The sequence below is a fragment of the Mustela nivalis genome (assembly GCF_964662115.1).
Source record: "Mustela nivalis genome assembly, chromosome: 2".
Taxonomy (NCBI): Eukaryota; Metazoa; Chordata; class Mammalia; order Carnivora; family Mustelidae; genus Mustela; species Mustela nivalis.
The window spans coordinates 181,261,558-181,280,431 of NC_139021.1; the positions used below are offsets into that span (position 1 = coordinate 181,261,558).

General features: G+C 49.6%; 1 protein-coding gene across 3 annotated transcripts in view; it reads right to left on the reverse strand.

Moving 5' to 3' along the window:
* ADAM12 (ADAM metallopeptidase domain 12) overlaps nucleotides 1–18,874 on the reverse strand; it is a 329,491-nt gene that overhangs the window by 50,279 nt on the left and 260,338 nt on the right. For all 3 annotated transcript variants that reach the window (XR_014309055.1, XM_082721242.1, XM_082721243.1), the window contains exons 12-13: nucleotides 5,682–5,859; nucleotides 956–1,045 (exon numbers count right to left, since the gene is read on the reverse strand). Coding sequence is in view for 2 of the 3 variants with exons in the window: in XM_082721242.1 (XP_082577368.1) it covers nucleotides 956–1,045; nucleotides 5,682–5,859 (268 nt within the window). In the remaining variant the exon portion in view is untranslated. The remainder of the gene's footprint in view (nucleotides 1–955; nucleotides 1,046–5,681; nucleotides 5,860–18,874) is intronic.

Below are 18,874 nucleotides of genomic sequence, written 5' to 3' on the forward strand. Positions count from 1 at the left end.
CAGAAATTAGTCACAAGTAAAAAGGGCAGGAGGAGGGATGCCTGGGTGGCTCAGTTGGTTGGGCAGCTGCCTTCGGCTCAGGTCATGATCCCAGCGTCCCGGGATCGAGTCCCGCATCGGGCTCCTTGCTCCGCGGGGAGCCTGCTTCTCCCTCTGACTCTGCCTGCCACTCTGCCTGTGCTCTCTCTCTCTCTCTCTGACAAATAAATAAATAAAATCTTTAAAAAAAAAAAAAGGGCAGGAGGAATATGTCAAGCTGGTCGTAAGACTGTGTCATGCCCTTGTGACCCACCGGGCTCTAGCAGGGGAGCTAAGACGGAGTTTCCTGAGAGCAGAAAGCCAAAATCAATTGCTTAATTTGGAAGGATATAAAGTCCACTCTTGGAATCCTTGAACCAAAATCTCGGGCTTCCAGATCTCGGCTCTGAGTAACGGGACAGGCCCTGGAATTGCCAAAATGAACCCAGTCCTGGTGGCAGGAAGAGCCAAAGCCGGAAACGGGTGCGGTGGCCTGGGCCGGCCGGCTGGTGTCCTGTGTTAGGAGGACCGCAGGATCCAGATGTTGACGCCGCACCCCTGGAGGAGCCCACACGGCTTCTCGGCCCCGCAGGCAGCTGCTCCTGGGGTCAAGCAGGGGTGGAGTGACAAGGGTCGGGCCCGGCTCCCCAGTTGGTCCCATTACTGGGGACGTCACGCACCTCCAATGGCACAGCAGGCACATTTAACACGGAGCTGGAGTTTTTCTGGCTGTGTTGCTTTTGCCCCACTAATAAATAACTCATCACAGCTGATGTAGCCCTTAAGTGTGCCAGGGTGACGGTGGGAGGAGGTGGTGGGGGACACCGGCTTGTGCGGTCAGGGGCCACCATTTTCACAGCCCAGGTGTCCTGTGTGTGTCCTGCCCCAGAGAGGAACCCGCGGAGCCTGGGGGTGGCCTCGGGCCCAGAGAACTCACCTGGCAGTCTTGGCAGCACAGCCCATGGGCACACACGGCATCCGGCTTCAGGGTGCACGTGCTGGCGTTGCAGCAAACATTCAGACATCCCTGCAGAGGGGAGTGGGCTCTGTGTGACACGGCCGCAGGTCATAGGGGACAACTACTCACAGAAGGCGGGACCCATAAAGGGAAGGAAGAACCAGAGGGCCTGGCCCTTGAGCTGAAAACCAGCGTGGCCAACAGTGACTTCGTCTGTGACAAAGCCCAGCCTCTGGGAAGTGCTTCTGAATGGACGGGGTGAGCCGCCAGGAAGAGTCCGTGGCCCTCAGTGCCTCTGGCGGGGGGTGAGGGCAGGGAGCCTGCAGGAAGCCTGGCTACCGCGTCGGGCCAAGCTCGCAGATGTGGCAGGTCTCCCCACAGCGAACTCTATCGGGATCACCAGCAAGCTTGGAGCTGACTTAGAAACACACAGAGACGTGCATCAACGGAATTCTTTCAAAGGCTGGCCCTCTTCATCTGGAGCACGCCGGCAGGGCGTGAAGTCCCCCGGTTGTGTTCAGACCACCGTTCCCTGCGATCCCACCAAATGCTGTAGCCAAGACTCCTGCTCGGCCCAGCAGGGCTGCCCCACCCAACAAGGCACCTTGCAGGTCGGAAATGCACAATGACCTAGATCACCGGAAGGTCCTGTGTCCGCTGATTTGCAAGGGATTTAAACAGATCAAATACTACTTGCATTGTTCTCTCTGAAATGAGAGAAAACCTCCTTTGCCAAGCTGTTCTTCATAAGAACCTGCTTTTTTTTTTTTTTTTTTTCTAACAAAAACCCTACAGGGCATGGACATCTTTGCTTAGCTGTCTACAAAAGCTCTACGCATAGTGCCTAGGCTAAGCATGAAGTCCTAGGACTTTAGGAAATCCCAATAACCTGGACTTCACGCATTTTAGAAGAAATTGAATTATCAGAAGGAAGTGGTCAGGGGCACCTGGGTGGCTCAGTGGGTTAAGCCTCTGCCTTTGGCTCGGGCCACGGTCTCAGGGTCCTGGGATCAAGCCCCGCATCAGGCTCTCTGGTCAGCAGGGAGCCTGCTTCCCCTTCTTTCTATCTGCCTCTCTGCCTACTTGTGATCTCACCTGTCAAATAAATAAATAAATAAATAAATAAATAAATAAATAAATCTTTAAAAAATACAAAGAAGGAAGAGGCCATAGGGTCTTTGGATTAATTTATCAATGTCCTTCTATTTATTATATGACATGAGTAGAAGAATGTATACACTATTAGCTAGAGGGAAGCCAACCATGTACTGTTTTAAGAGTAAAGTCGTTTAGTCCTGAAAACCATCTTCTGCAAATAAGTTTATTGTTAGGATTATAAACACAATTAACAACATTTTGTTGATAATCCAGAAGGTTTAGGACCATCCTAGATCTCTGAACTGTAACCTGCATAAGACTGTGAATTATGCTCTCATGTGGTGTTTATCATTTGCCCCTGTTACACATACATCCAGAGTTATTAAATTTTAAATTCATTCAAGGACTTTATAAACATCCGGAGTATATAACATATACAGTAAGATAAAAGTGCCAACCAGAAGTCATAGCTGTAATTTTCAAGACAGCAAGGGTTTCTAACTCATGGACTTACAATCGTACAAAATTTAGGAAGTGGGTGTTTTTTTTTTTTTTAAAGGAGTCAACTGATTGCATTCCTGATCAGTGTCATCAAATATACAGCAGTGTCATGCCGCACATTAAGGTCTAAATGGCTCTACTGACACACTAACCCAATCACAAATTTCCCCGAGCTTCTAAGTTAAATCAGCCCTCTGAAAACTGGATCCTAAGATTCGTTGAGAACTACCTCCCCCCACCTCCGATCAAACCACCAGATACTATAAGCAGCCGCTCAAATGGAAACGCAGCCAAGCGGCATGGCTTTGACTTCAAAGGGGATTGATAATGTGAGAAGGATAACTAAGTTTAATGGATATTTGCAGGCTACCAGCATTCTATTGACTTTAAACAAGGAGACAGGGCTGCTTTCCCAACCCTGTTAGCCAGATGAAGGAGTGAGTTGTCAGGACATCCTTATGGTGGATGTAAATCCATGCCCTGCACGGAAGGCTTCAGCAGCCACTTGCCTTTGTCGCAACCCAGGATCTCTTTCCTCCACAGGACTGTACTTATCAGAAGAGAAACATTCTTCCTCTGCTGATACACGTATTATCTTAGCACTCAATAGCAAAGTTCAACAGAGCCAATGAACACTAGGTATCCAAAGGAAAAAAAGAATAATGAAGCCATTAGAGGACGCTGCAAAGACCCCATCATTCTCGGTTTGGGGGCGGTGGACCCGGTTCTTCACTGCAGTGCACTGGGGTGTCTATGGTGCTGCTTCTTGAAAACAGTGGAGGTTATTTCTGGGAGCAAGGGGGCAGAAGCCGGGTCCACTTGTGAGCTGGGGAAGTTGTTCTGATCCCATTTGCTTGCTGATGTGGTGAGACACCAAGTCCCTCTATGGGTGAGGGGGTACGTGGGCCAAGAGAAGCACGGGGGTAACAAGTACTTCCAGTGCCTGAGCATTGGGGATGGACACAAAGAGCCCTGGTGAACTGAGCCCAGCCGTGGCTGTAAGTTTTGGCCTCAGCGGTCTGGAAACTGGGTACCGTGGGTTGCTACAGTGTTAGACGCAGTTTGAAACACAGAAACTGTAGCACTGCAAATCGAAGCAAAAGTCTCGTCCATGACTTTGAAAGAGTTCTTGGACAAAAGGATTTTGGATGAGGAGAATGCCGGTTCTCTTCAAATATCAAGAAATTACCCTGTGAAGTAAGGACCCTGACCCCAGACATATCCAGTTGGGAACTCTGTGCAGGTGGAATGAGGCTCTCCACGAGGAAGGAGTCGGATTTAATCAGCACTGCCCTGCGATACCGCATCCTGCCTGGAGAGACGGTAGGCACCCTCCCAAAGCCGAACGCCTCCTCGATGGAGGGGACGTTGAGGGTCACGGCCGTGGCTGGCCAGTTGCGGGCACTCAAACATTTGCTGACGTGCTGGTGGTGGGGATGGCGGTGGTGCTGGGGCCGGTAGGGATGGCAGTGACGGGGATGACAGTGGTTATGGCAGGGTGATACGGGACGGTGACCATGGCGGTGACGGGGAGGGTGGCAGCAGGGCCGGTGTTGGTACCGGAATGTGGAGCAAGTGACTGCTAATGGTCATTCTAGACCTGAGAGTTCATGACTCTAAGAAGAGCTGTCGAATTTACTTAGATTAAACAAGCAATTACGAGGAGTTCAAATCAAAGACAAACCGTTTGAAGTCCACATGGCCTCTCCTGAGAACCACGGGTAATTTAAACTAATTTTGTTTTTCTTCTTCAGGTAATTAGCAAAATCCCTATGGAATTTCCCCTTTGCATGCCCCATCCCATGAGAGTTTCAAGTGCTCCTCCACTAATCTGAAGAAGAGTTTCTACAGCCCCATGCATGAGGTCTTGCTCCGGCACAGCCATCCCCCCCAGCACCTTGTGACCACAATTCCTGCTGCTCTGGACCAGAGCTGCTCTCAGAGATGAATCCCGGGTTTGGAAAGGGCACACAGCATTTGATGGGACCAGCCCTACCAACCCCATCCCCTGGTACTTATTCACTCCTGACCTTCTTGCAGAAATGGCCAGACTGAGCCCCAGACGGGTCCCACTGGTTTGCGAAACCACAGAGACTGGAAGATTAAGCAGATGAAGGAGATTCTACAACCAGTTGCCTGTCTGGTAAACCCAGGAATCCAAGGTTTCTGCACCTTTCCTTCCACCCCAGCACCCCCTTTCAGAGCAGCTCTCCCAAACATGCTCTTCCTGAGCCCTCGCCAAGCCTGTCAGTCCATCCGGTGAAGCCCGCCTTGAACCCGTCTGCCGTTCCAGCCGGCATCAGCTCTCAGGGAGGGGATCCCACATGCAGAAATCTTGCAATACAAACAGCTCGCTTTGATGTATTCTAAACACAACCTCCTCCGAGCTTCCAGGAGGCACTTGCTTTTACCAGGAGGTCTCACTGTATCCCGTCTCTTTCCTTCTCAAGATCATTCAGAGATTAGAAAGTGGCTGTTATAATTTTTACATTGATTAACTTTATCTTGGGCCCTACAGAAACAAGAAATTTTCTTGACATTGGCTGGGAAACAGGGTTAAGTAAGCCCTTTGCTGGATAAATCTGTTTCCTGCTTTGGCTTATTGCTTCTGAAAGCTAACGAGGGAGGAGGCAGAAGCCCAGAGCCTCGGCTCGTGCATACAAAGGTGGCCGTGCATCAGGCAGAGATGTAACGGGGGAGGAGGGGGGCTCTTGGTTCAAAATGAATGTTGCTTATTCAAATTCCCCTCTGGTCCCTCGCCTTACAAAGAGAAAGAAATGATGCTTATTAGCCATCTGAGGCTAGCATTCCTAAGCTTGCTTCTCTGTTAAACTCAAAGCTAAATGCTTCTCCATTGTTCTTGTCCTCAGCTCCCCTCACTTACATGGTATCCTTCAACACAGAAGATTCTTTAACATTTCCAACCAGAGCCGCCATTGTCATAATTCAAGAGTGCTACCTTGGCTTGTGTGGCTGCTTGAGGTGGCCGTTTAGGACTTTGCCTCCCGAGTTTCTAGCACTTTCGTTCTGCAGCATCCTTCTTCCACACACACACTGCTTTGTGAGCCGCGGCCGCAAGACCACGGTCCCGGGGCGAGTCTCTTACCTCAGGCTCCCCGCAGTCACACTCCTCTCCTTGTTCCACGTAGCCGTTCCCACACTTCTGGCCCCCAAAAGACTGCTTCACTTCTGGCAGGTTGAAGAGGCACATCCCCACGCCCTTCTCCAGGCTGACCTCCAGGTCCTTCTTGCTACAGCTGCTGAACACCATGGGGAACGGGAACCTGTGGAAAGAGCTGGAACAGTCAGCTGTCAAGGCACAGGGCGGGCAGGTGTTCATGGCACCCGCTGACGACACCTGCCCACATGTCCATTGTTCATCCCCAGGAACAAAGGCTTAACGACCTCGCACAATATGAGGCTCAATCTGCCCACATGTCCACTGTTCGTCTCCAGCAACAAAGGCTTAACAACCTTGCACAAAATGAGGCTCAATCTGCTAAGATCACGATCTGAGCAGAAACCAAGAGTTGGACGCTTAACTGACTGAGCCACCCAGTTGCCCCAAGCAAGCTATTTTTGAATGACAAGCAAATAGAGAATATCTGAAGTTATACTTAACTCAATGGCCCTTCCTCCAATAAACAGTAATCAGTGAGTTAAAATGATTACAAATCTCCAAAGGGAATTTGATGGCACCAAATATTAGATTCCTCTGATACAATACAATTCGAATTGACGTATATTTTAAAATGTTTCCATCTAAACAGCCACTGGTTGCAGAATGTCCAGTGAACTGTTGAGGTCTTGGCTTAAGGAGTCAAAGATCGGTTCATTTATCTTGATGAAAAATGTGCCAGTGGACCAGGAACGAGATATAGAAGTGGCTCCCAGCACGATGTCAAGAACCCACGGACAGGATGTATCTATCAGCCCAGTGATTACTAAGATGGCGATTTCTTCAATTCAGTCACAAGGAAAAGAATGACATCAGGAAGATGCTTGGCACAGCCAAGCTCATCACCCTACTTCCTAGGTGCCAACTCTGCCTCTGAGCTTTGGGTGACAGCAGAATTAAAGTTTTTGGGTAGTGTGCTCACTACTCTTTCATGGTATCACTTACCCACTTCGTTACTCAAGAAGGAGTCTCCAAGAGTCTATGATAATCCAAGCTCTGAGGAGGATCCCAAATATGGTTGGAGCCCTTCCCACTGTCCCCCTGTAGGGCCTTTGCCAAGGGAGCTACGGGACACACCTATGCCCCACACCACCTCTCTATCCATAGAAATAAAACATGGATGCATATTTACATATACATAAAATATACCACGCATGCTTATCCATATAACATAGGATTCATATAAAAATTATAATTATATTCAGTTAACATATCTACATATTTTCAAAAATAACTATATATTGAGAACCTTCTTTAAGCTGGGTGGCATACTGGGTGCTTTCTCGGTAATATTTCTTTCTCCTTTTTATACTTTTTTTCTTTTGGACTTAAAACTTCCAAGCAATCCAATGAGACACGTAGGACTGTTCTCATTTTGCCAGCAAGGCGAAGGGTTGCTTTGTGAGTTTACAGTTAGGGGATGGAAGACCCTGGATTTGATTCCAAGTTCAGTTATTTCAAAACCCATTTTCCTCATGACGGAGGTCCGTGCGCACTGCATTACCTGGAGGGGATGGCCAGAACATGGCCAGTGATCAATCCACCCTGGATGTGCTAATTTAAACATGAAGGACATACCCTCCCGCTGCCCACCATATGCCTGGATCGGTATTTCTCCAAGTGTGGTCCTCGCATCAGCATCACTTGGAAACCTACTGGAAACGCAAATGCCCACGCCCCACCCAGACCTACTGATTCAGAAGAACTCAGGGTTGGGGCCCAGCAACCTGTGTTTTAATAAGCCCTCCAGGTGATAGAGGTATACAATTCACATAACAGAGTCCTCCATTTAAAAATATGCCATGTAGTAGCTGCTACAACATTTGTAATATTGTACCACTGTCCCTACTAGTAGTTCCAGAACATTTATTTTCCTGAGCCCTCAAACCAACCCCATACCCATTAAGCCATCACTTCTCATTCCCTCCTCCCACAGTCCCTGTCAACCACCAACCTGCTTTCTGTCTCTTTGGATTTGCCTGTTCTGGACATTTCATAGAAATGTAATCATGCAAGGTGACCTTTTATATCTGGCTATTTTCACTTAGCATAATGTTTTCAAGGTTCATCCATGCTCTGGCATTATTTATCAAAATGAAGGTTTGAGAACAACAGACCTAGATTTAAAACTGAGAGGTCATACAGGTAATAGGGATAAACCCACATCTACTTGGGTCAGAAAATAAGAAATACAATCTAGGTGCATCAAAGGTCACCTTCCATGCACTCAAATTAGAAATTGTTCTGTTTTACACCATGGTTCCATTCTCTAAGGGAAAAAAGCCCAAATGTACAGCATTTTGAAAACATTAAGTACTTTTAGGCAGATGCTAAAAAATTCCATGGGTATCTACCTGTCTTTCAAAGCCAAATTAAAATCATGAATACATTTTCGGATATCCTTCAGTGTTGCACCAGAATGACGAACCAATCATCACTATATACTAATTAAAGTGCCACGGAAGGTTCTGGTCATGGAACACGAGGTTTCTGTCTGAAGCAAGTTCCTTCCTCTCGCTTCCAACTCCGCAGTGTGGGAATTCTGCCTGCCTTTGGTTGGTTCTGTTCCTGCCTCATGGGGGAGCCGTGTTCCCCGCAGCACAGATGAAAACAGCACTACATTGGGCTACATTGTTGCCCATACCATGGGAGGTCTTCTGTAGCCCAGGGTCAGTGGCTTACAAAGACAAGCTTCAGTTCCTTCCAGAGCTTTCGGGAAGCTCATCATGAAGTGCTTTTTAACACTTCTCGTAAATTATGCCAAATATGTCAGGAGAGCTGCTAATTGAATTGACATATAGCGAGGAGAGAGGGGTGCAAAGCAATAAGACCGGAACATTATTTAGAAAAGAAGGCCTTCTGCAAGACACCTGTCCTCCACACGAGAGTGCTTCCCAGTGATTCTACGTCGGACCCAGAAAAACTGCTGCTTCGGCTCACGGGCAGACACCACACGGAGTGACCTTCTCCTGCTCAGACGTGACCTCTGCTGTTACATCTTCCTCTGCCTCAAGTTTTTCACTACCAAGGGCACTTGGGAGCAAATTCACCAAACAGAGTGCAAGGTCAGAAATAAAACGTGGACAAAACAGGCAGCTGCAGACATGGGGGGAAAAACAAAACACAAAACCCACTTTTCGAAAGAGGAACATCGCTTAAGGCTTCTCACTGTAAATGTTACCCAGCTTCCTACTGTAGCCGTCACAAAGCTGCCAAGTAAAACATTATTAGGGGTTACTTTTACTTTGACAAATGTGGTCAGAAAATTCTTTGCTTGCAGGTGCCTATTGTGCATTTCCCTGCTATATTCGTGGGGAGAACCACACTAAGCCAATTTATCAGCCCTGACAGTAGAAGTCGGCAGTTATCTGCCTTGCGAAAGCTCTCCGGGTATTATCCGGAGACAATGGCTCTTCTTGTTGGAAACGAGGCAGCCGGGGAAAGCAGGTGTGACCGGGCTGGATTGAGGGGGAAGGGAGGTGACTGTGCGCCAGGTTTCCTGAGACGTCCTCGCTTCTAATAAATGTGGGTTGGGTCCCAGTGTCCGGGTTCCCAGCTCCGAGCTCTGGGGGTGACATCAGTCTGTGCTGACTGCAGGAAAGACACAGAAGTGACCCGAGGAAGGAGGGGAAGTGGCCTGCACAGCTGCTAGGAACCCCTTGGAGGTGACACAACCGTGTGACAGGAAAAGCCAGCGTCGCAGGAAGTTGGGACAGATGGGAAGCCTTCCAGATTTGCTTACATCGATTGGAAAAGAAAAAACCACAACCACCGCCTCACTTCTCCCACAGCTGATAAATGATTAAGGCATAGCTGGTTCTAGAAAATGTGGTGCCGACATTCTGCTTCCTGCTGGTCTCTTTTTGCAGACTAGAGTGGAGTTTTATTTCCTCCTGACAGGAGAAGTGACATACTCGGCAGGCCTGGGGGTGGGGGCGCATGTTGCATGGAGCCGGGAGAAAAATCCAAAGTGGAAGACGGAGTCTGAGCACCCCATCGATCACAACTAAAGCCACGTTTTAAAACTGAGCCTCTTTTTCGCATCTGTAGGAACGGGGTACCACAACTACTTTACATGCCACGGGTCAGGGTCAGTGAGCTTCCGACAGAAGTGGGGCGAGCCTCCACTTACCTTCGGAGCACGCGGAGAGTCTGGGTGCCGTGTTCATAGGAAGCAGCTGTGTATTTCTTTTTAGAATCGCTGCTTTGCTACTTCACATTACTGACTACAAGTGCCTTGTACATTCAAGGACCTAGAAGCATTTCGACAGGATGCAGAATTTATCCTAATTGTGGCCCAAACATAGCAATCTTTAGACTTTAAAACCACAAGTACATGTCAGCTTGAGAGGAAAATGACTCAGGAGGCCAAGAGATGGGAGGCAGTGAAGTATGCTCCCTCAATTAAATGCATACACAGTGTGAAAGGAGCGAAAAGACCCAGCTCCAGAATGGAAGGGCTGGGTTTTCTCTCACTCGACCGGAGCAGGGACTCAGGAGCAGCAACAAACGAAGACGCACTTGGACCCCTTTTACCCGCCGCACTCGGCCGCGGACCCTGGAGGCTCCTTCCGAGGCTTTCCCGAAGCTCGGGTCACGGGAGCACCCTGTCCCCTGTCCTCTGACCCTGCCCTCCACAGCCCAGGCCAGGCCCGAACATAGCACACCTGGCCCCCGTGCTCGGGGAACATCATCTCATGACTCATTCTGGAGCATTCCCTCCACAACGAGCCCGAAGACCTATTTTTCAAAAACAACTCATTAGTTAACAGTTCAGAGCTGCTGCCTCCGCGTTCCTCCTCCCTCTCGGAGTGCAAACCCGGCGTGGCTATCAGCGTCCCTTCCTAGCCGAGCCCGAGGCCTGTGTACAGCAAGAGGGTGCAGGAGGTCACCGATAACCTGGTCAAGTTTCAAACCAAAGATTCTAGGACCATCTTCAAAAAAACCAAAACCTTTAGTTTTCTCACAGTTGTGCCCAGGACTGAAAACTCGATCAGCGAGTCTGGAATCGAGGGAGCAAGAAGGCGGTGCTGTGGGGACCGGCCTGGGCTCCCTGAAGTCAGGTAGAGGAGGAAGCAAAACCCCAAGATCCTGCACGTTACCCCAAACGTACCTTCAGGGACCTCCCTGAACGTCTTTGGTATAATGGGAAGCAGAGGCCTCATCTTGGGATTTATCGAGAAGGCACACGCCTGGGGGAGGCGGGGAGCCTGCTCCGGCCCCAACAAGCTGTGGGCAGAGGAAGGAAGAGCTCTTCCACCTGGAAAGCAGCATGGCTCTGCTGGGAGACCCTGCCAGGTTGTGTGGATGGGGGCGGAAGTGACCCTGAGTCTGCCTTCTGCCCACCCGTGGGGGCATGGGGCATGACCCTGAGAACCCCGGCTCGTGCGCCAGAACGAAACCCGGGGTGACCGAAAGGAATTCCTCCTGTCAGCTCCAGGAACAGAAAGTGACTGCATTAGGGCCAAAGCCTGACCCAGTGGGCCTACCAGATGGGCCGCAGAAGGCGAAAGAAAGCACAAGGCCAGGAGCAAATGATCAAAAACGTCCTTAGTAGGACATTTCCATTGTTAATAGCAAACACCTGGGATTCAGAAGGAAGCCATCTGCGGCACATTATAATTCATGTTTTTACATGTGAACTTTGACCTCTGCTCCTCCTCCCTGGAAAACAATTAAAGCACAAATGTAATTTCCTAGAATTTTTAATAAGAAAAGAGGCCAACTGCGCTCCACCAGTCCGTTGAGAGGTACAGGGGAGATCTCTGGACGTTTCCAGAAATCAGACCTCTCACTTCTGTGTGCTGATGGCGGTTTCCTCCTGAATCCAGGCCTGCAGAGTGGGGGGGCTCAAGGCAGGGGACCTGGCCCATCAGAGACTGTCTCAGGTGAGTTTCTCAGCTTCATTGTAAGAAAAGGCCCCTGTCTCTGCGTGGGGCTCATCAGGGACTGAGCTCTGGCAGATGCAAACAGACCCCGAGGTGAGTCGGGGCAGGATGCATGCCGGAGAGAGCGCTGGCCTCTTCGCGCCGGAGCAGTCAGACCTTCCCGTCGTGGTAGGCAGATTTTGCCAGTCGCTGCTGCCTCTTAGAGTCTGTCACGGGGAAGCCACTTTGAATCAATTATGGTAGAAGAAGTAGTCATGCCGGATACCTCCAAGCCACCCAGCCAGGACTGAAGCTTGAGTCCTGTCCTTGTCTCACTGAGCTCCCGACACTGGGCCGGCCCCGGCTCCACCCCACCCTGCACCCCTGCACCCAGTGATTTGGAACCGAAGTTTCCTTCGCTCAGACACCCATGGGGAGGCACCGAGGAACGGGCTGAGAACCAGAAGCTGTGGGCTGACGTCTGGAGTCTGATCCACACTACCTATGGGCCGGTAGGCTCCCCAAACCTCGGTTTTCTCCTCTGTAAAATGGAGATGATTATATTGTTCTTTTCTCATAGGCGCGACTGAATGAGAAAGGAGATAAGAAAGTTCTCTGCAGACCAGGGAGTGGTCTGTGAAGTCTATAGGGCCTTCCTCTTGCCACGACTTTCAGATTTTATATTTCTGAGCCCTCTCCTCCCACTGCAGCTAAGTCAAGCAAAGGCTTTCAGGAGAAGCCGCTTTGAGAAGAACTTCACTTTTTGGAAGCGAATTGCTCCCGCCACCCTGCTCTCCAGAGTACGTCGGAAAAAGCAGCAGTGGACTCCGTCACTATTCACCACCCATTTCCCTGGGGGTTCTCGGCTCTTACTCTAAAATAGACAGCCATCTCAGAACCTTCTCTCCAGAGGTTCAGCCATTATACAAAAGGGGCAAGACGGCCTCACTCTGCGTATATCTGACTGTGCGGCGATCACCGTCCGCCCGTCCGTCCATCCGTCCGTCTGTCATTCCACCCACCATTCTTTATTCATCCACTGACCCATCCATCCTTCTCCCAGCCGTCCACCGGTCCTTCCGTCCACAACCACGATCCCTCTCCCACTGTCCTTGCTTCCGTCCCTTCGTCACGATCCACTCATCCAAGCACCCGTCCTTCCAGCAATCCAGCCTTTCATTCAGGAAGTACTTACTGCACCTCACCACGTGCCAGGCACTGTTTTAGGGGCTGGGACCTGGGCAAGGGCAAAATACACAGAGTTTCTGACCTAGCGGAGCTTGAGGTGGGTTCTGCTGGATATCGTTGATGGCAGAGAGGCCTAAGCGTTTACCCGTGACCTCACCCTGGAGCCTCCGTGCCGTATGACCTGGGGAGCGGAGGAGGCCACGGGTGTGTGTCTGTGTGCGTAGGAGGGGGAGGGAAGCATTGGCAGAGTTTCAGCTATAATGTTTTCACACATGTTCTACCACAAATAAAATGCTGGGTTAACGAGCAATGACAGGAAATAATTCTTTGCTGTTGTAACATAAGTTGAAGGGAGTCTGACGAACTAAATGTTTTAAAATTGGGGCAGCTCGCCTGCCTCCCAGAAGTCATCCAGGGACATTGATCTGTACCGAGAAGGCTTCAGTCCTTACACAAAACCCAAACATGGCTGGGGCCGTGTCCATGTGGCAAACCCAGAAACAGGCTGAATGGCCCAGTTCCCCACCACTCGTCCTCAACCTTAATGCATACAGCCCAGCAGCAAGGAGGTCCCTCGAAGCCTCCCTCTGGAAGGTGAGCATGCTTACCTCTGACCATTACCCCAGGACACATGCCCTTCTCCTCTTCCTGATGCTTAGCTGCTGCAAATTTTTATTTGAGGGAAGTCATAGCAAAGTGGGAAGGCAGGGGCTCGGCACCCGGCGACTCAGCCTTATGTCCAGTTGGGAAGTTTTGGAAAATGTAGGCAGTTCATTCAACTTTCTGAGCCCCAGCTCTCTTCTCTTTAAAACAGACATAGCCATACGCACAGTTTACTGGGTAGTTCCCAGTAATACCCACATGGTTTACGAACGCACTAGGACACTGGAATGCAATCCCCTAGGGGCAAAGTCAAGTTTTCCTACGGGCATTTCCCCCAAACTGGGTTATTTAAGAAGCAGGGGCTATGCCGACGGAGCTCTCCAGCTTGACCTCTCTGTTTTGTGTCTAGCTTAAGAGAGGAGGAGGATTCTACTATGCCCTTGGGCAGTGACTTTCAGTATTGGGGTACTGCATTAAATGTAGCCAAATGCCCATATTTTCAGAGAGTACCAGCTGTTGACATAGAGAGGAGTAAGAACGTTCTCTGTATCGGTGTGCTCTCTTGAACTCTTTTCAAGAATCTCTCCTGCCAGTTCCTTTCCCCATTATGATAATGTCAGGATATAGCCAACAGAATAACTCTGGCTGGATAATTAAGCCGACTCTGAGCAGCAGTGTTTACGTGTTACTAGAGTCCCTCCTTCTGTCCCTTCCTTGGATAAAGATTTCCATTCCCCACCCCCTACACTTTGAAGACTGATGCAAAGCTTTTCTTTAACCTTTCACTGAAAAAAAGAAATAATCATCTTTAAATGAAGAGTTAATATGGGAAAATGATTTCCCACAAATCCGTTCTTTTTTTTTTTTTTTAAGTTTTAAAGATTTTTTATTTATTTGTCAGAGAGAGAGAGAGAGAGAGAGCGAACACAGGCAGAGGCAGAGGGAGAAGCAGACTCCCTGCCAAGCAAGGAGCCCGATGTGGGACTCGATCCCAGGAAGCTGGGATCATGACCTGAGCCAAAGGCAGCTGCTTAACCAACTGAGCCACCCAGGCGTCCCACAAATCTGTTCTTTTAAAAATCCCCTTATGATAAATGTATTTCATGATCTCTGTTCCTCAGCGTTCAAAAGAGGGGGGTGAGTTTAATTATGTGTATTTTGCACTCTTCAAGAATGCGAGGTCTACAAAGAGTACAGACTCCCCGAATACATCTAATTTCTATCTATTCCTACTCACATCCCAAACTCTGAGGAATCTTCCACTGAAAAGCTCCCTTTAGTTCCTTGAAACACATTTTCAGATAGAGGTCTTCTCAAACAGAAAACCAGTTTTCCAGTAATGTGAGCTAGAAAATCTTGGGCAGCCTGCCCAACCCCATTCAGTTCTTCAGGGTTCAGACTGGACTGAGTTCCTGGACGTCTTCCCTGCCCACCGTCCCTTTCAATGTTTTGCTCCTTGTTCACAATGAATTACCGTTGTTTTTAAGTGTGAATTGGTATAATGGTTATGTCAAAAAATGTCTCCTTATCTTGCAGCAGCAATACTTATCGGTGAGATGCTATGAAATCCAGGACCATGTGAAGAGACTAGATTAGGTGACCCTGCAGGGAGCCTCATGGCCCCCAACACGTCCCCCGGCAGAGTTCTGAGGTTCTAGCACAGAGTCCGCACGGTTTCCTTGCCTGTCGTCCCACCACAGTATGAGTTTCCAGAAGCTTCCTGCCTTCTGTGTCTGTGCCCTCACTCTGCTCCCCAGGGCTTGGCACACAGGGGCACAGTAAATACGAGCTGAGTAAATGAGTGGTTTTGTGATGACTGGTTGCCTAACCCCACTTCCTGCAGTGGGCTGGTCCTGAGTCAGAGGCAGGCCTGATGTCTTCTTAGTTTTCATCAGAGAAGGCTGAACCCGGGTGGAGGCCATCCAGATGTGCCCCGCGTCCAGACAGCTGTGTAGCAAGTAGGTATGTAACAAATGTTTCCTGAGTTGAACTCCATGGGACTGAATGAACCGACGATACCAACCTTGGAGGACACAGCGTGGCGATGCTTCCAGCTTAAACGTGCATCTTTGATCCAGTTGGAGATGTTACTCCTGAATGTCCAACCTCGTCTTAATGTAAACTATTTACACCACTTGAAGAGTGAGGGGCCATCCTCTCTGATTTCCTTCACCTGTGTTATCCTGGGCGCACAACACGCTGCTCTCTGTTCTCTGCTGGCAGCCGCGGAACATTCTTTGCTCAGAGCCATTTGCCAGTCTGGACAAAACAAACCCAAACAGCTCCAAACCCCTAATCTTAGCATCAGCCTGAAAACTATGCAGTAATTCCTTTCAGACGCACACACAAACACACACACTCATGCACACACGGAGTGCGAGAGGGCTCTTCCACGGCTCTTTGAAGTCGAGGCCTTAAAGGATGCTTACTGTAGGGACAGCAAAGTGAACTCCTTTGTATGCAAGGCTGGAGAAGCGAGGGTGTTGGCGGGGGGAGTGCTCTGCCCCATGTGCTGAAGCAAGACCCTTGTCACTGACTTCCAAATGCCTATTAATTACACAAAAATAGAACTAGAATTTATAGCCTATCACTTTGGTGTCTTTTTTTTTTTTAAATAAGAAGCACACCCTGCCTTTTTAAAATAGACACAAACCCCTTAATTTGGCAAGCGATCCTAGCTTGGACACTGGTGATCTTAGAAGGGAAGAAAGCTTGAAAGGTTAGGTCAGATCAGATTACTGCCCTGCCTTAAACCCTCCAAGGACTTCTCACTGCCCTGGAGACAAAACCTCCTTCCAACCTTGTGGACCGCGCTTTGCTTGCTCCTACTCCTCCCAACCCTCCTTCTCTCCAGCGGCACCAACAACCTGTGCCCCCCAGGCCCCACCCCCATCCTGACCCAGCCCCCAACAAGCCCCTGGCCTGCTGTCAGCACCGCCCCCACATCTCCTCTGCCCAAACCCAGGTCCGCCCCCACCCTTGCAGGCTCTCTGACCCGCCCTTCCTTTTGGTCTTCACTTCAAGGTCACCTCCAAGAGAGTTCCTCCCCAAGCCCCTAATCCAAGTGGGGCCCCTCGCCCATGTGTTTCCTTTCCATCCTCTTTGTGTCTTTCAAAGCTCTTTAACCTGCGATTTTCAAAGTACCGTTTTTCAAGTCTGTCCTCGCCCAGAGAGTACAAGTTCCACGAGGCGAGAAGAATGTCCTGTTGCTGGCCGTCACCCCCACTTCTACGAGAGCGTGTGAAACCTCACAGCTGCGGGTTAGCGCGTGTCCCAGACTCAGCCCCCCCCCCCCCCCCCCACGGCAGGCTTCCTTCCTCCAGCTCTTCCCAACAGAGGACTTCCCGCAAAAAAACAAAGGAAGCCCCAAGAGCACTTTTTGAATGCCAGCACTGCTTCCTGGGGATCCGCTCTGGAAGTGACATTTACAATGATGCTAAACATCTTTTTCTGCACGTGTTCAAACGATTCACATTTTTCTTACTCCCTTAAGTGTGGCTTCATCCGCCACGCTTTTAGTCCCAGTGCTCCAAGCAGCTGACGAGCCAGTGGACCCCAGAGTCTAACTCCCACTCGAACCCCCAGATACTGCTTTTGCCCAAGACTGCTTTCCAAGGCAGGTCTTCACGTGAACTACGGGAAGACAACACAAGCTCACTCACGCTTCCAGACCTTTCCAGGCGTTGCGGTCATTAACGGTAAGACCTGTCAGGAAGCCCCTCGGACCATCCCTGCAAGGTGCTGCTGACCTCCCGCCGCCGCCTTGAAGCAGGCGTGGGCACCAGCGTGGTTCTCCCCCGGCATCGGGTCCCATCTGTCAACGACGGGCAGGTGCGGAAGGTTCTGGAGTTCGGATTCTGGGAAGTCTCGATAAAGAAGACACAAGGCGTGCTAAAAAGGCTATGCTTTCTTCCTTGCCACCATCTAGAATCGGATCTTTCTGATTTGGGGAGACCTGAATATCACGAGAGCAATCAGGATTCACCTCTTTTTGGGTCCCCTTCGAGGCTAAGACTTGAGCAACATTTTGAACGTTTGCTGCTTATGCCTGAAGCCAGGAGTACGGAGGAAGTTGGGGGAAGACGGGCGTCTGGTCTACGCCGAGCCGTGCACACTGAGACTGTGGGTGCATTGCTCAGTGACTGTTCTGTGGCACTGGCAGTGCTTCCAGCAACTCCGAACAGGGGTTCTGGAAGAGGCTCTCCACGATTTAGACCCCGCAAGCTAAGTAACAACAGTACTCGCGCTGCTGTGTATTTGTGGAGTGATTTACAATTTACAAAGACATGTGATCTCATTTAATCCACTCACCGCTCTCGAGGGGACCCCAGGAGGTAAGGGAGAGACCACATTGGGATAATATGGCAGATTAAAAGCAGCCTGGAAGTTCTGCAGTGGGTGATGGATGGCTGAGGGTTGCCTGGGCGGCCTGACCTCCCCCTCGCTGTGGGTTTTTGTGATTAATTCACCCACTTGCTTAGGAAGTTTCTTTCCATCTGAGAAAATTAAAAACACCACTCTCTGGATGGGAATGTGAGATCATAAACGAGAACCAAATAGAAAAGGTTTACACAAAAGCACAAACTCAGCAAAAGAGAAAACTTAGAAATTGCTAATAAGGTATAAATCAAGTAAAGGCTATTAGCAAACCCCTGGTAAAGGGAAAAAATACACCTTTGAAATGATTTGCTGAGCTCTTAACAATAGTGCTTCTACCTATGATTTTCAAATATCCCTGGGGGAATTTGGCTCATATCCTTAAACACTGCCTCGAAGACCTTCCAATTTGAAGGACTTTACACAAAGTTACCGGGAGCGTCAGAAATTGTACCTCCAGAATCACATAATTCTTAGAGCTGTAGGGTCTTCCTCGTCCGTGCCTTCCCCAGGACCGTGAGCACGGGGGTGGGGGGAGGGTCCAAACAATTCAGTGACTATGTGAACAAGTAGGGGGAAGATGGGTGGATACAGAAGGTCCGATGGAAAGATGGGTAGGTGGATGGAGGCGTGAACAGCCAGTGCTTGGGCGGATGGGTGGGTGGGTAGAGTGAATATGAATCAGTGCATGGACAGATGGACGGAAGCCAGGAAGGAAGAAGACAAACTCACTCATTCTCTTGATGAAGAATGGTTAACACCAGAGGGGTTACTCCCTCACCTATATAACCCAAAACAACTGGTATCAGAATAGGGGCTCCCAGGGCACTTCAGTCCTACTCTAGTGTTTCCAGCCTAGATTTTCTTCTCTTCCATTTGCCAATTTTATCAAGAGTTCCGAAACGTTCACGAGATCGGTCCCTGGGAACCACTTCCGGAGGCATGTAAGCTGATACGTTTGTGTCTATATGATAAGCAGGAAATTAAGTAAGCAGTGAGTTTTCTGTAGCCACTTGGAGTTCATCAAGAAGGAGAAAGCACGAACACCACTCAGCTGTATGTTAACTTCCTACAAACCTTGTTGTC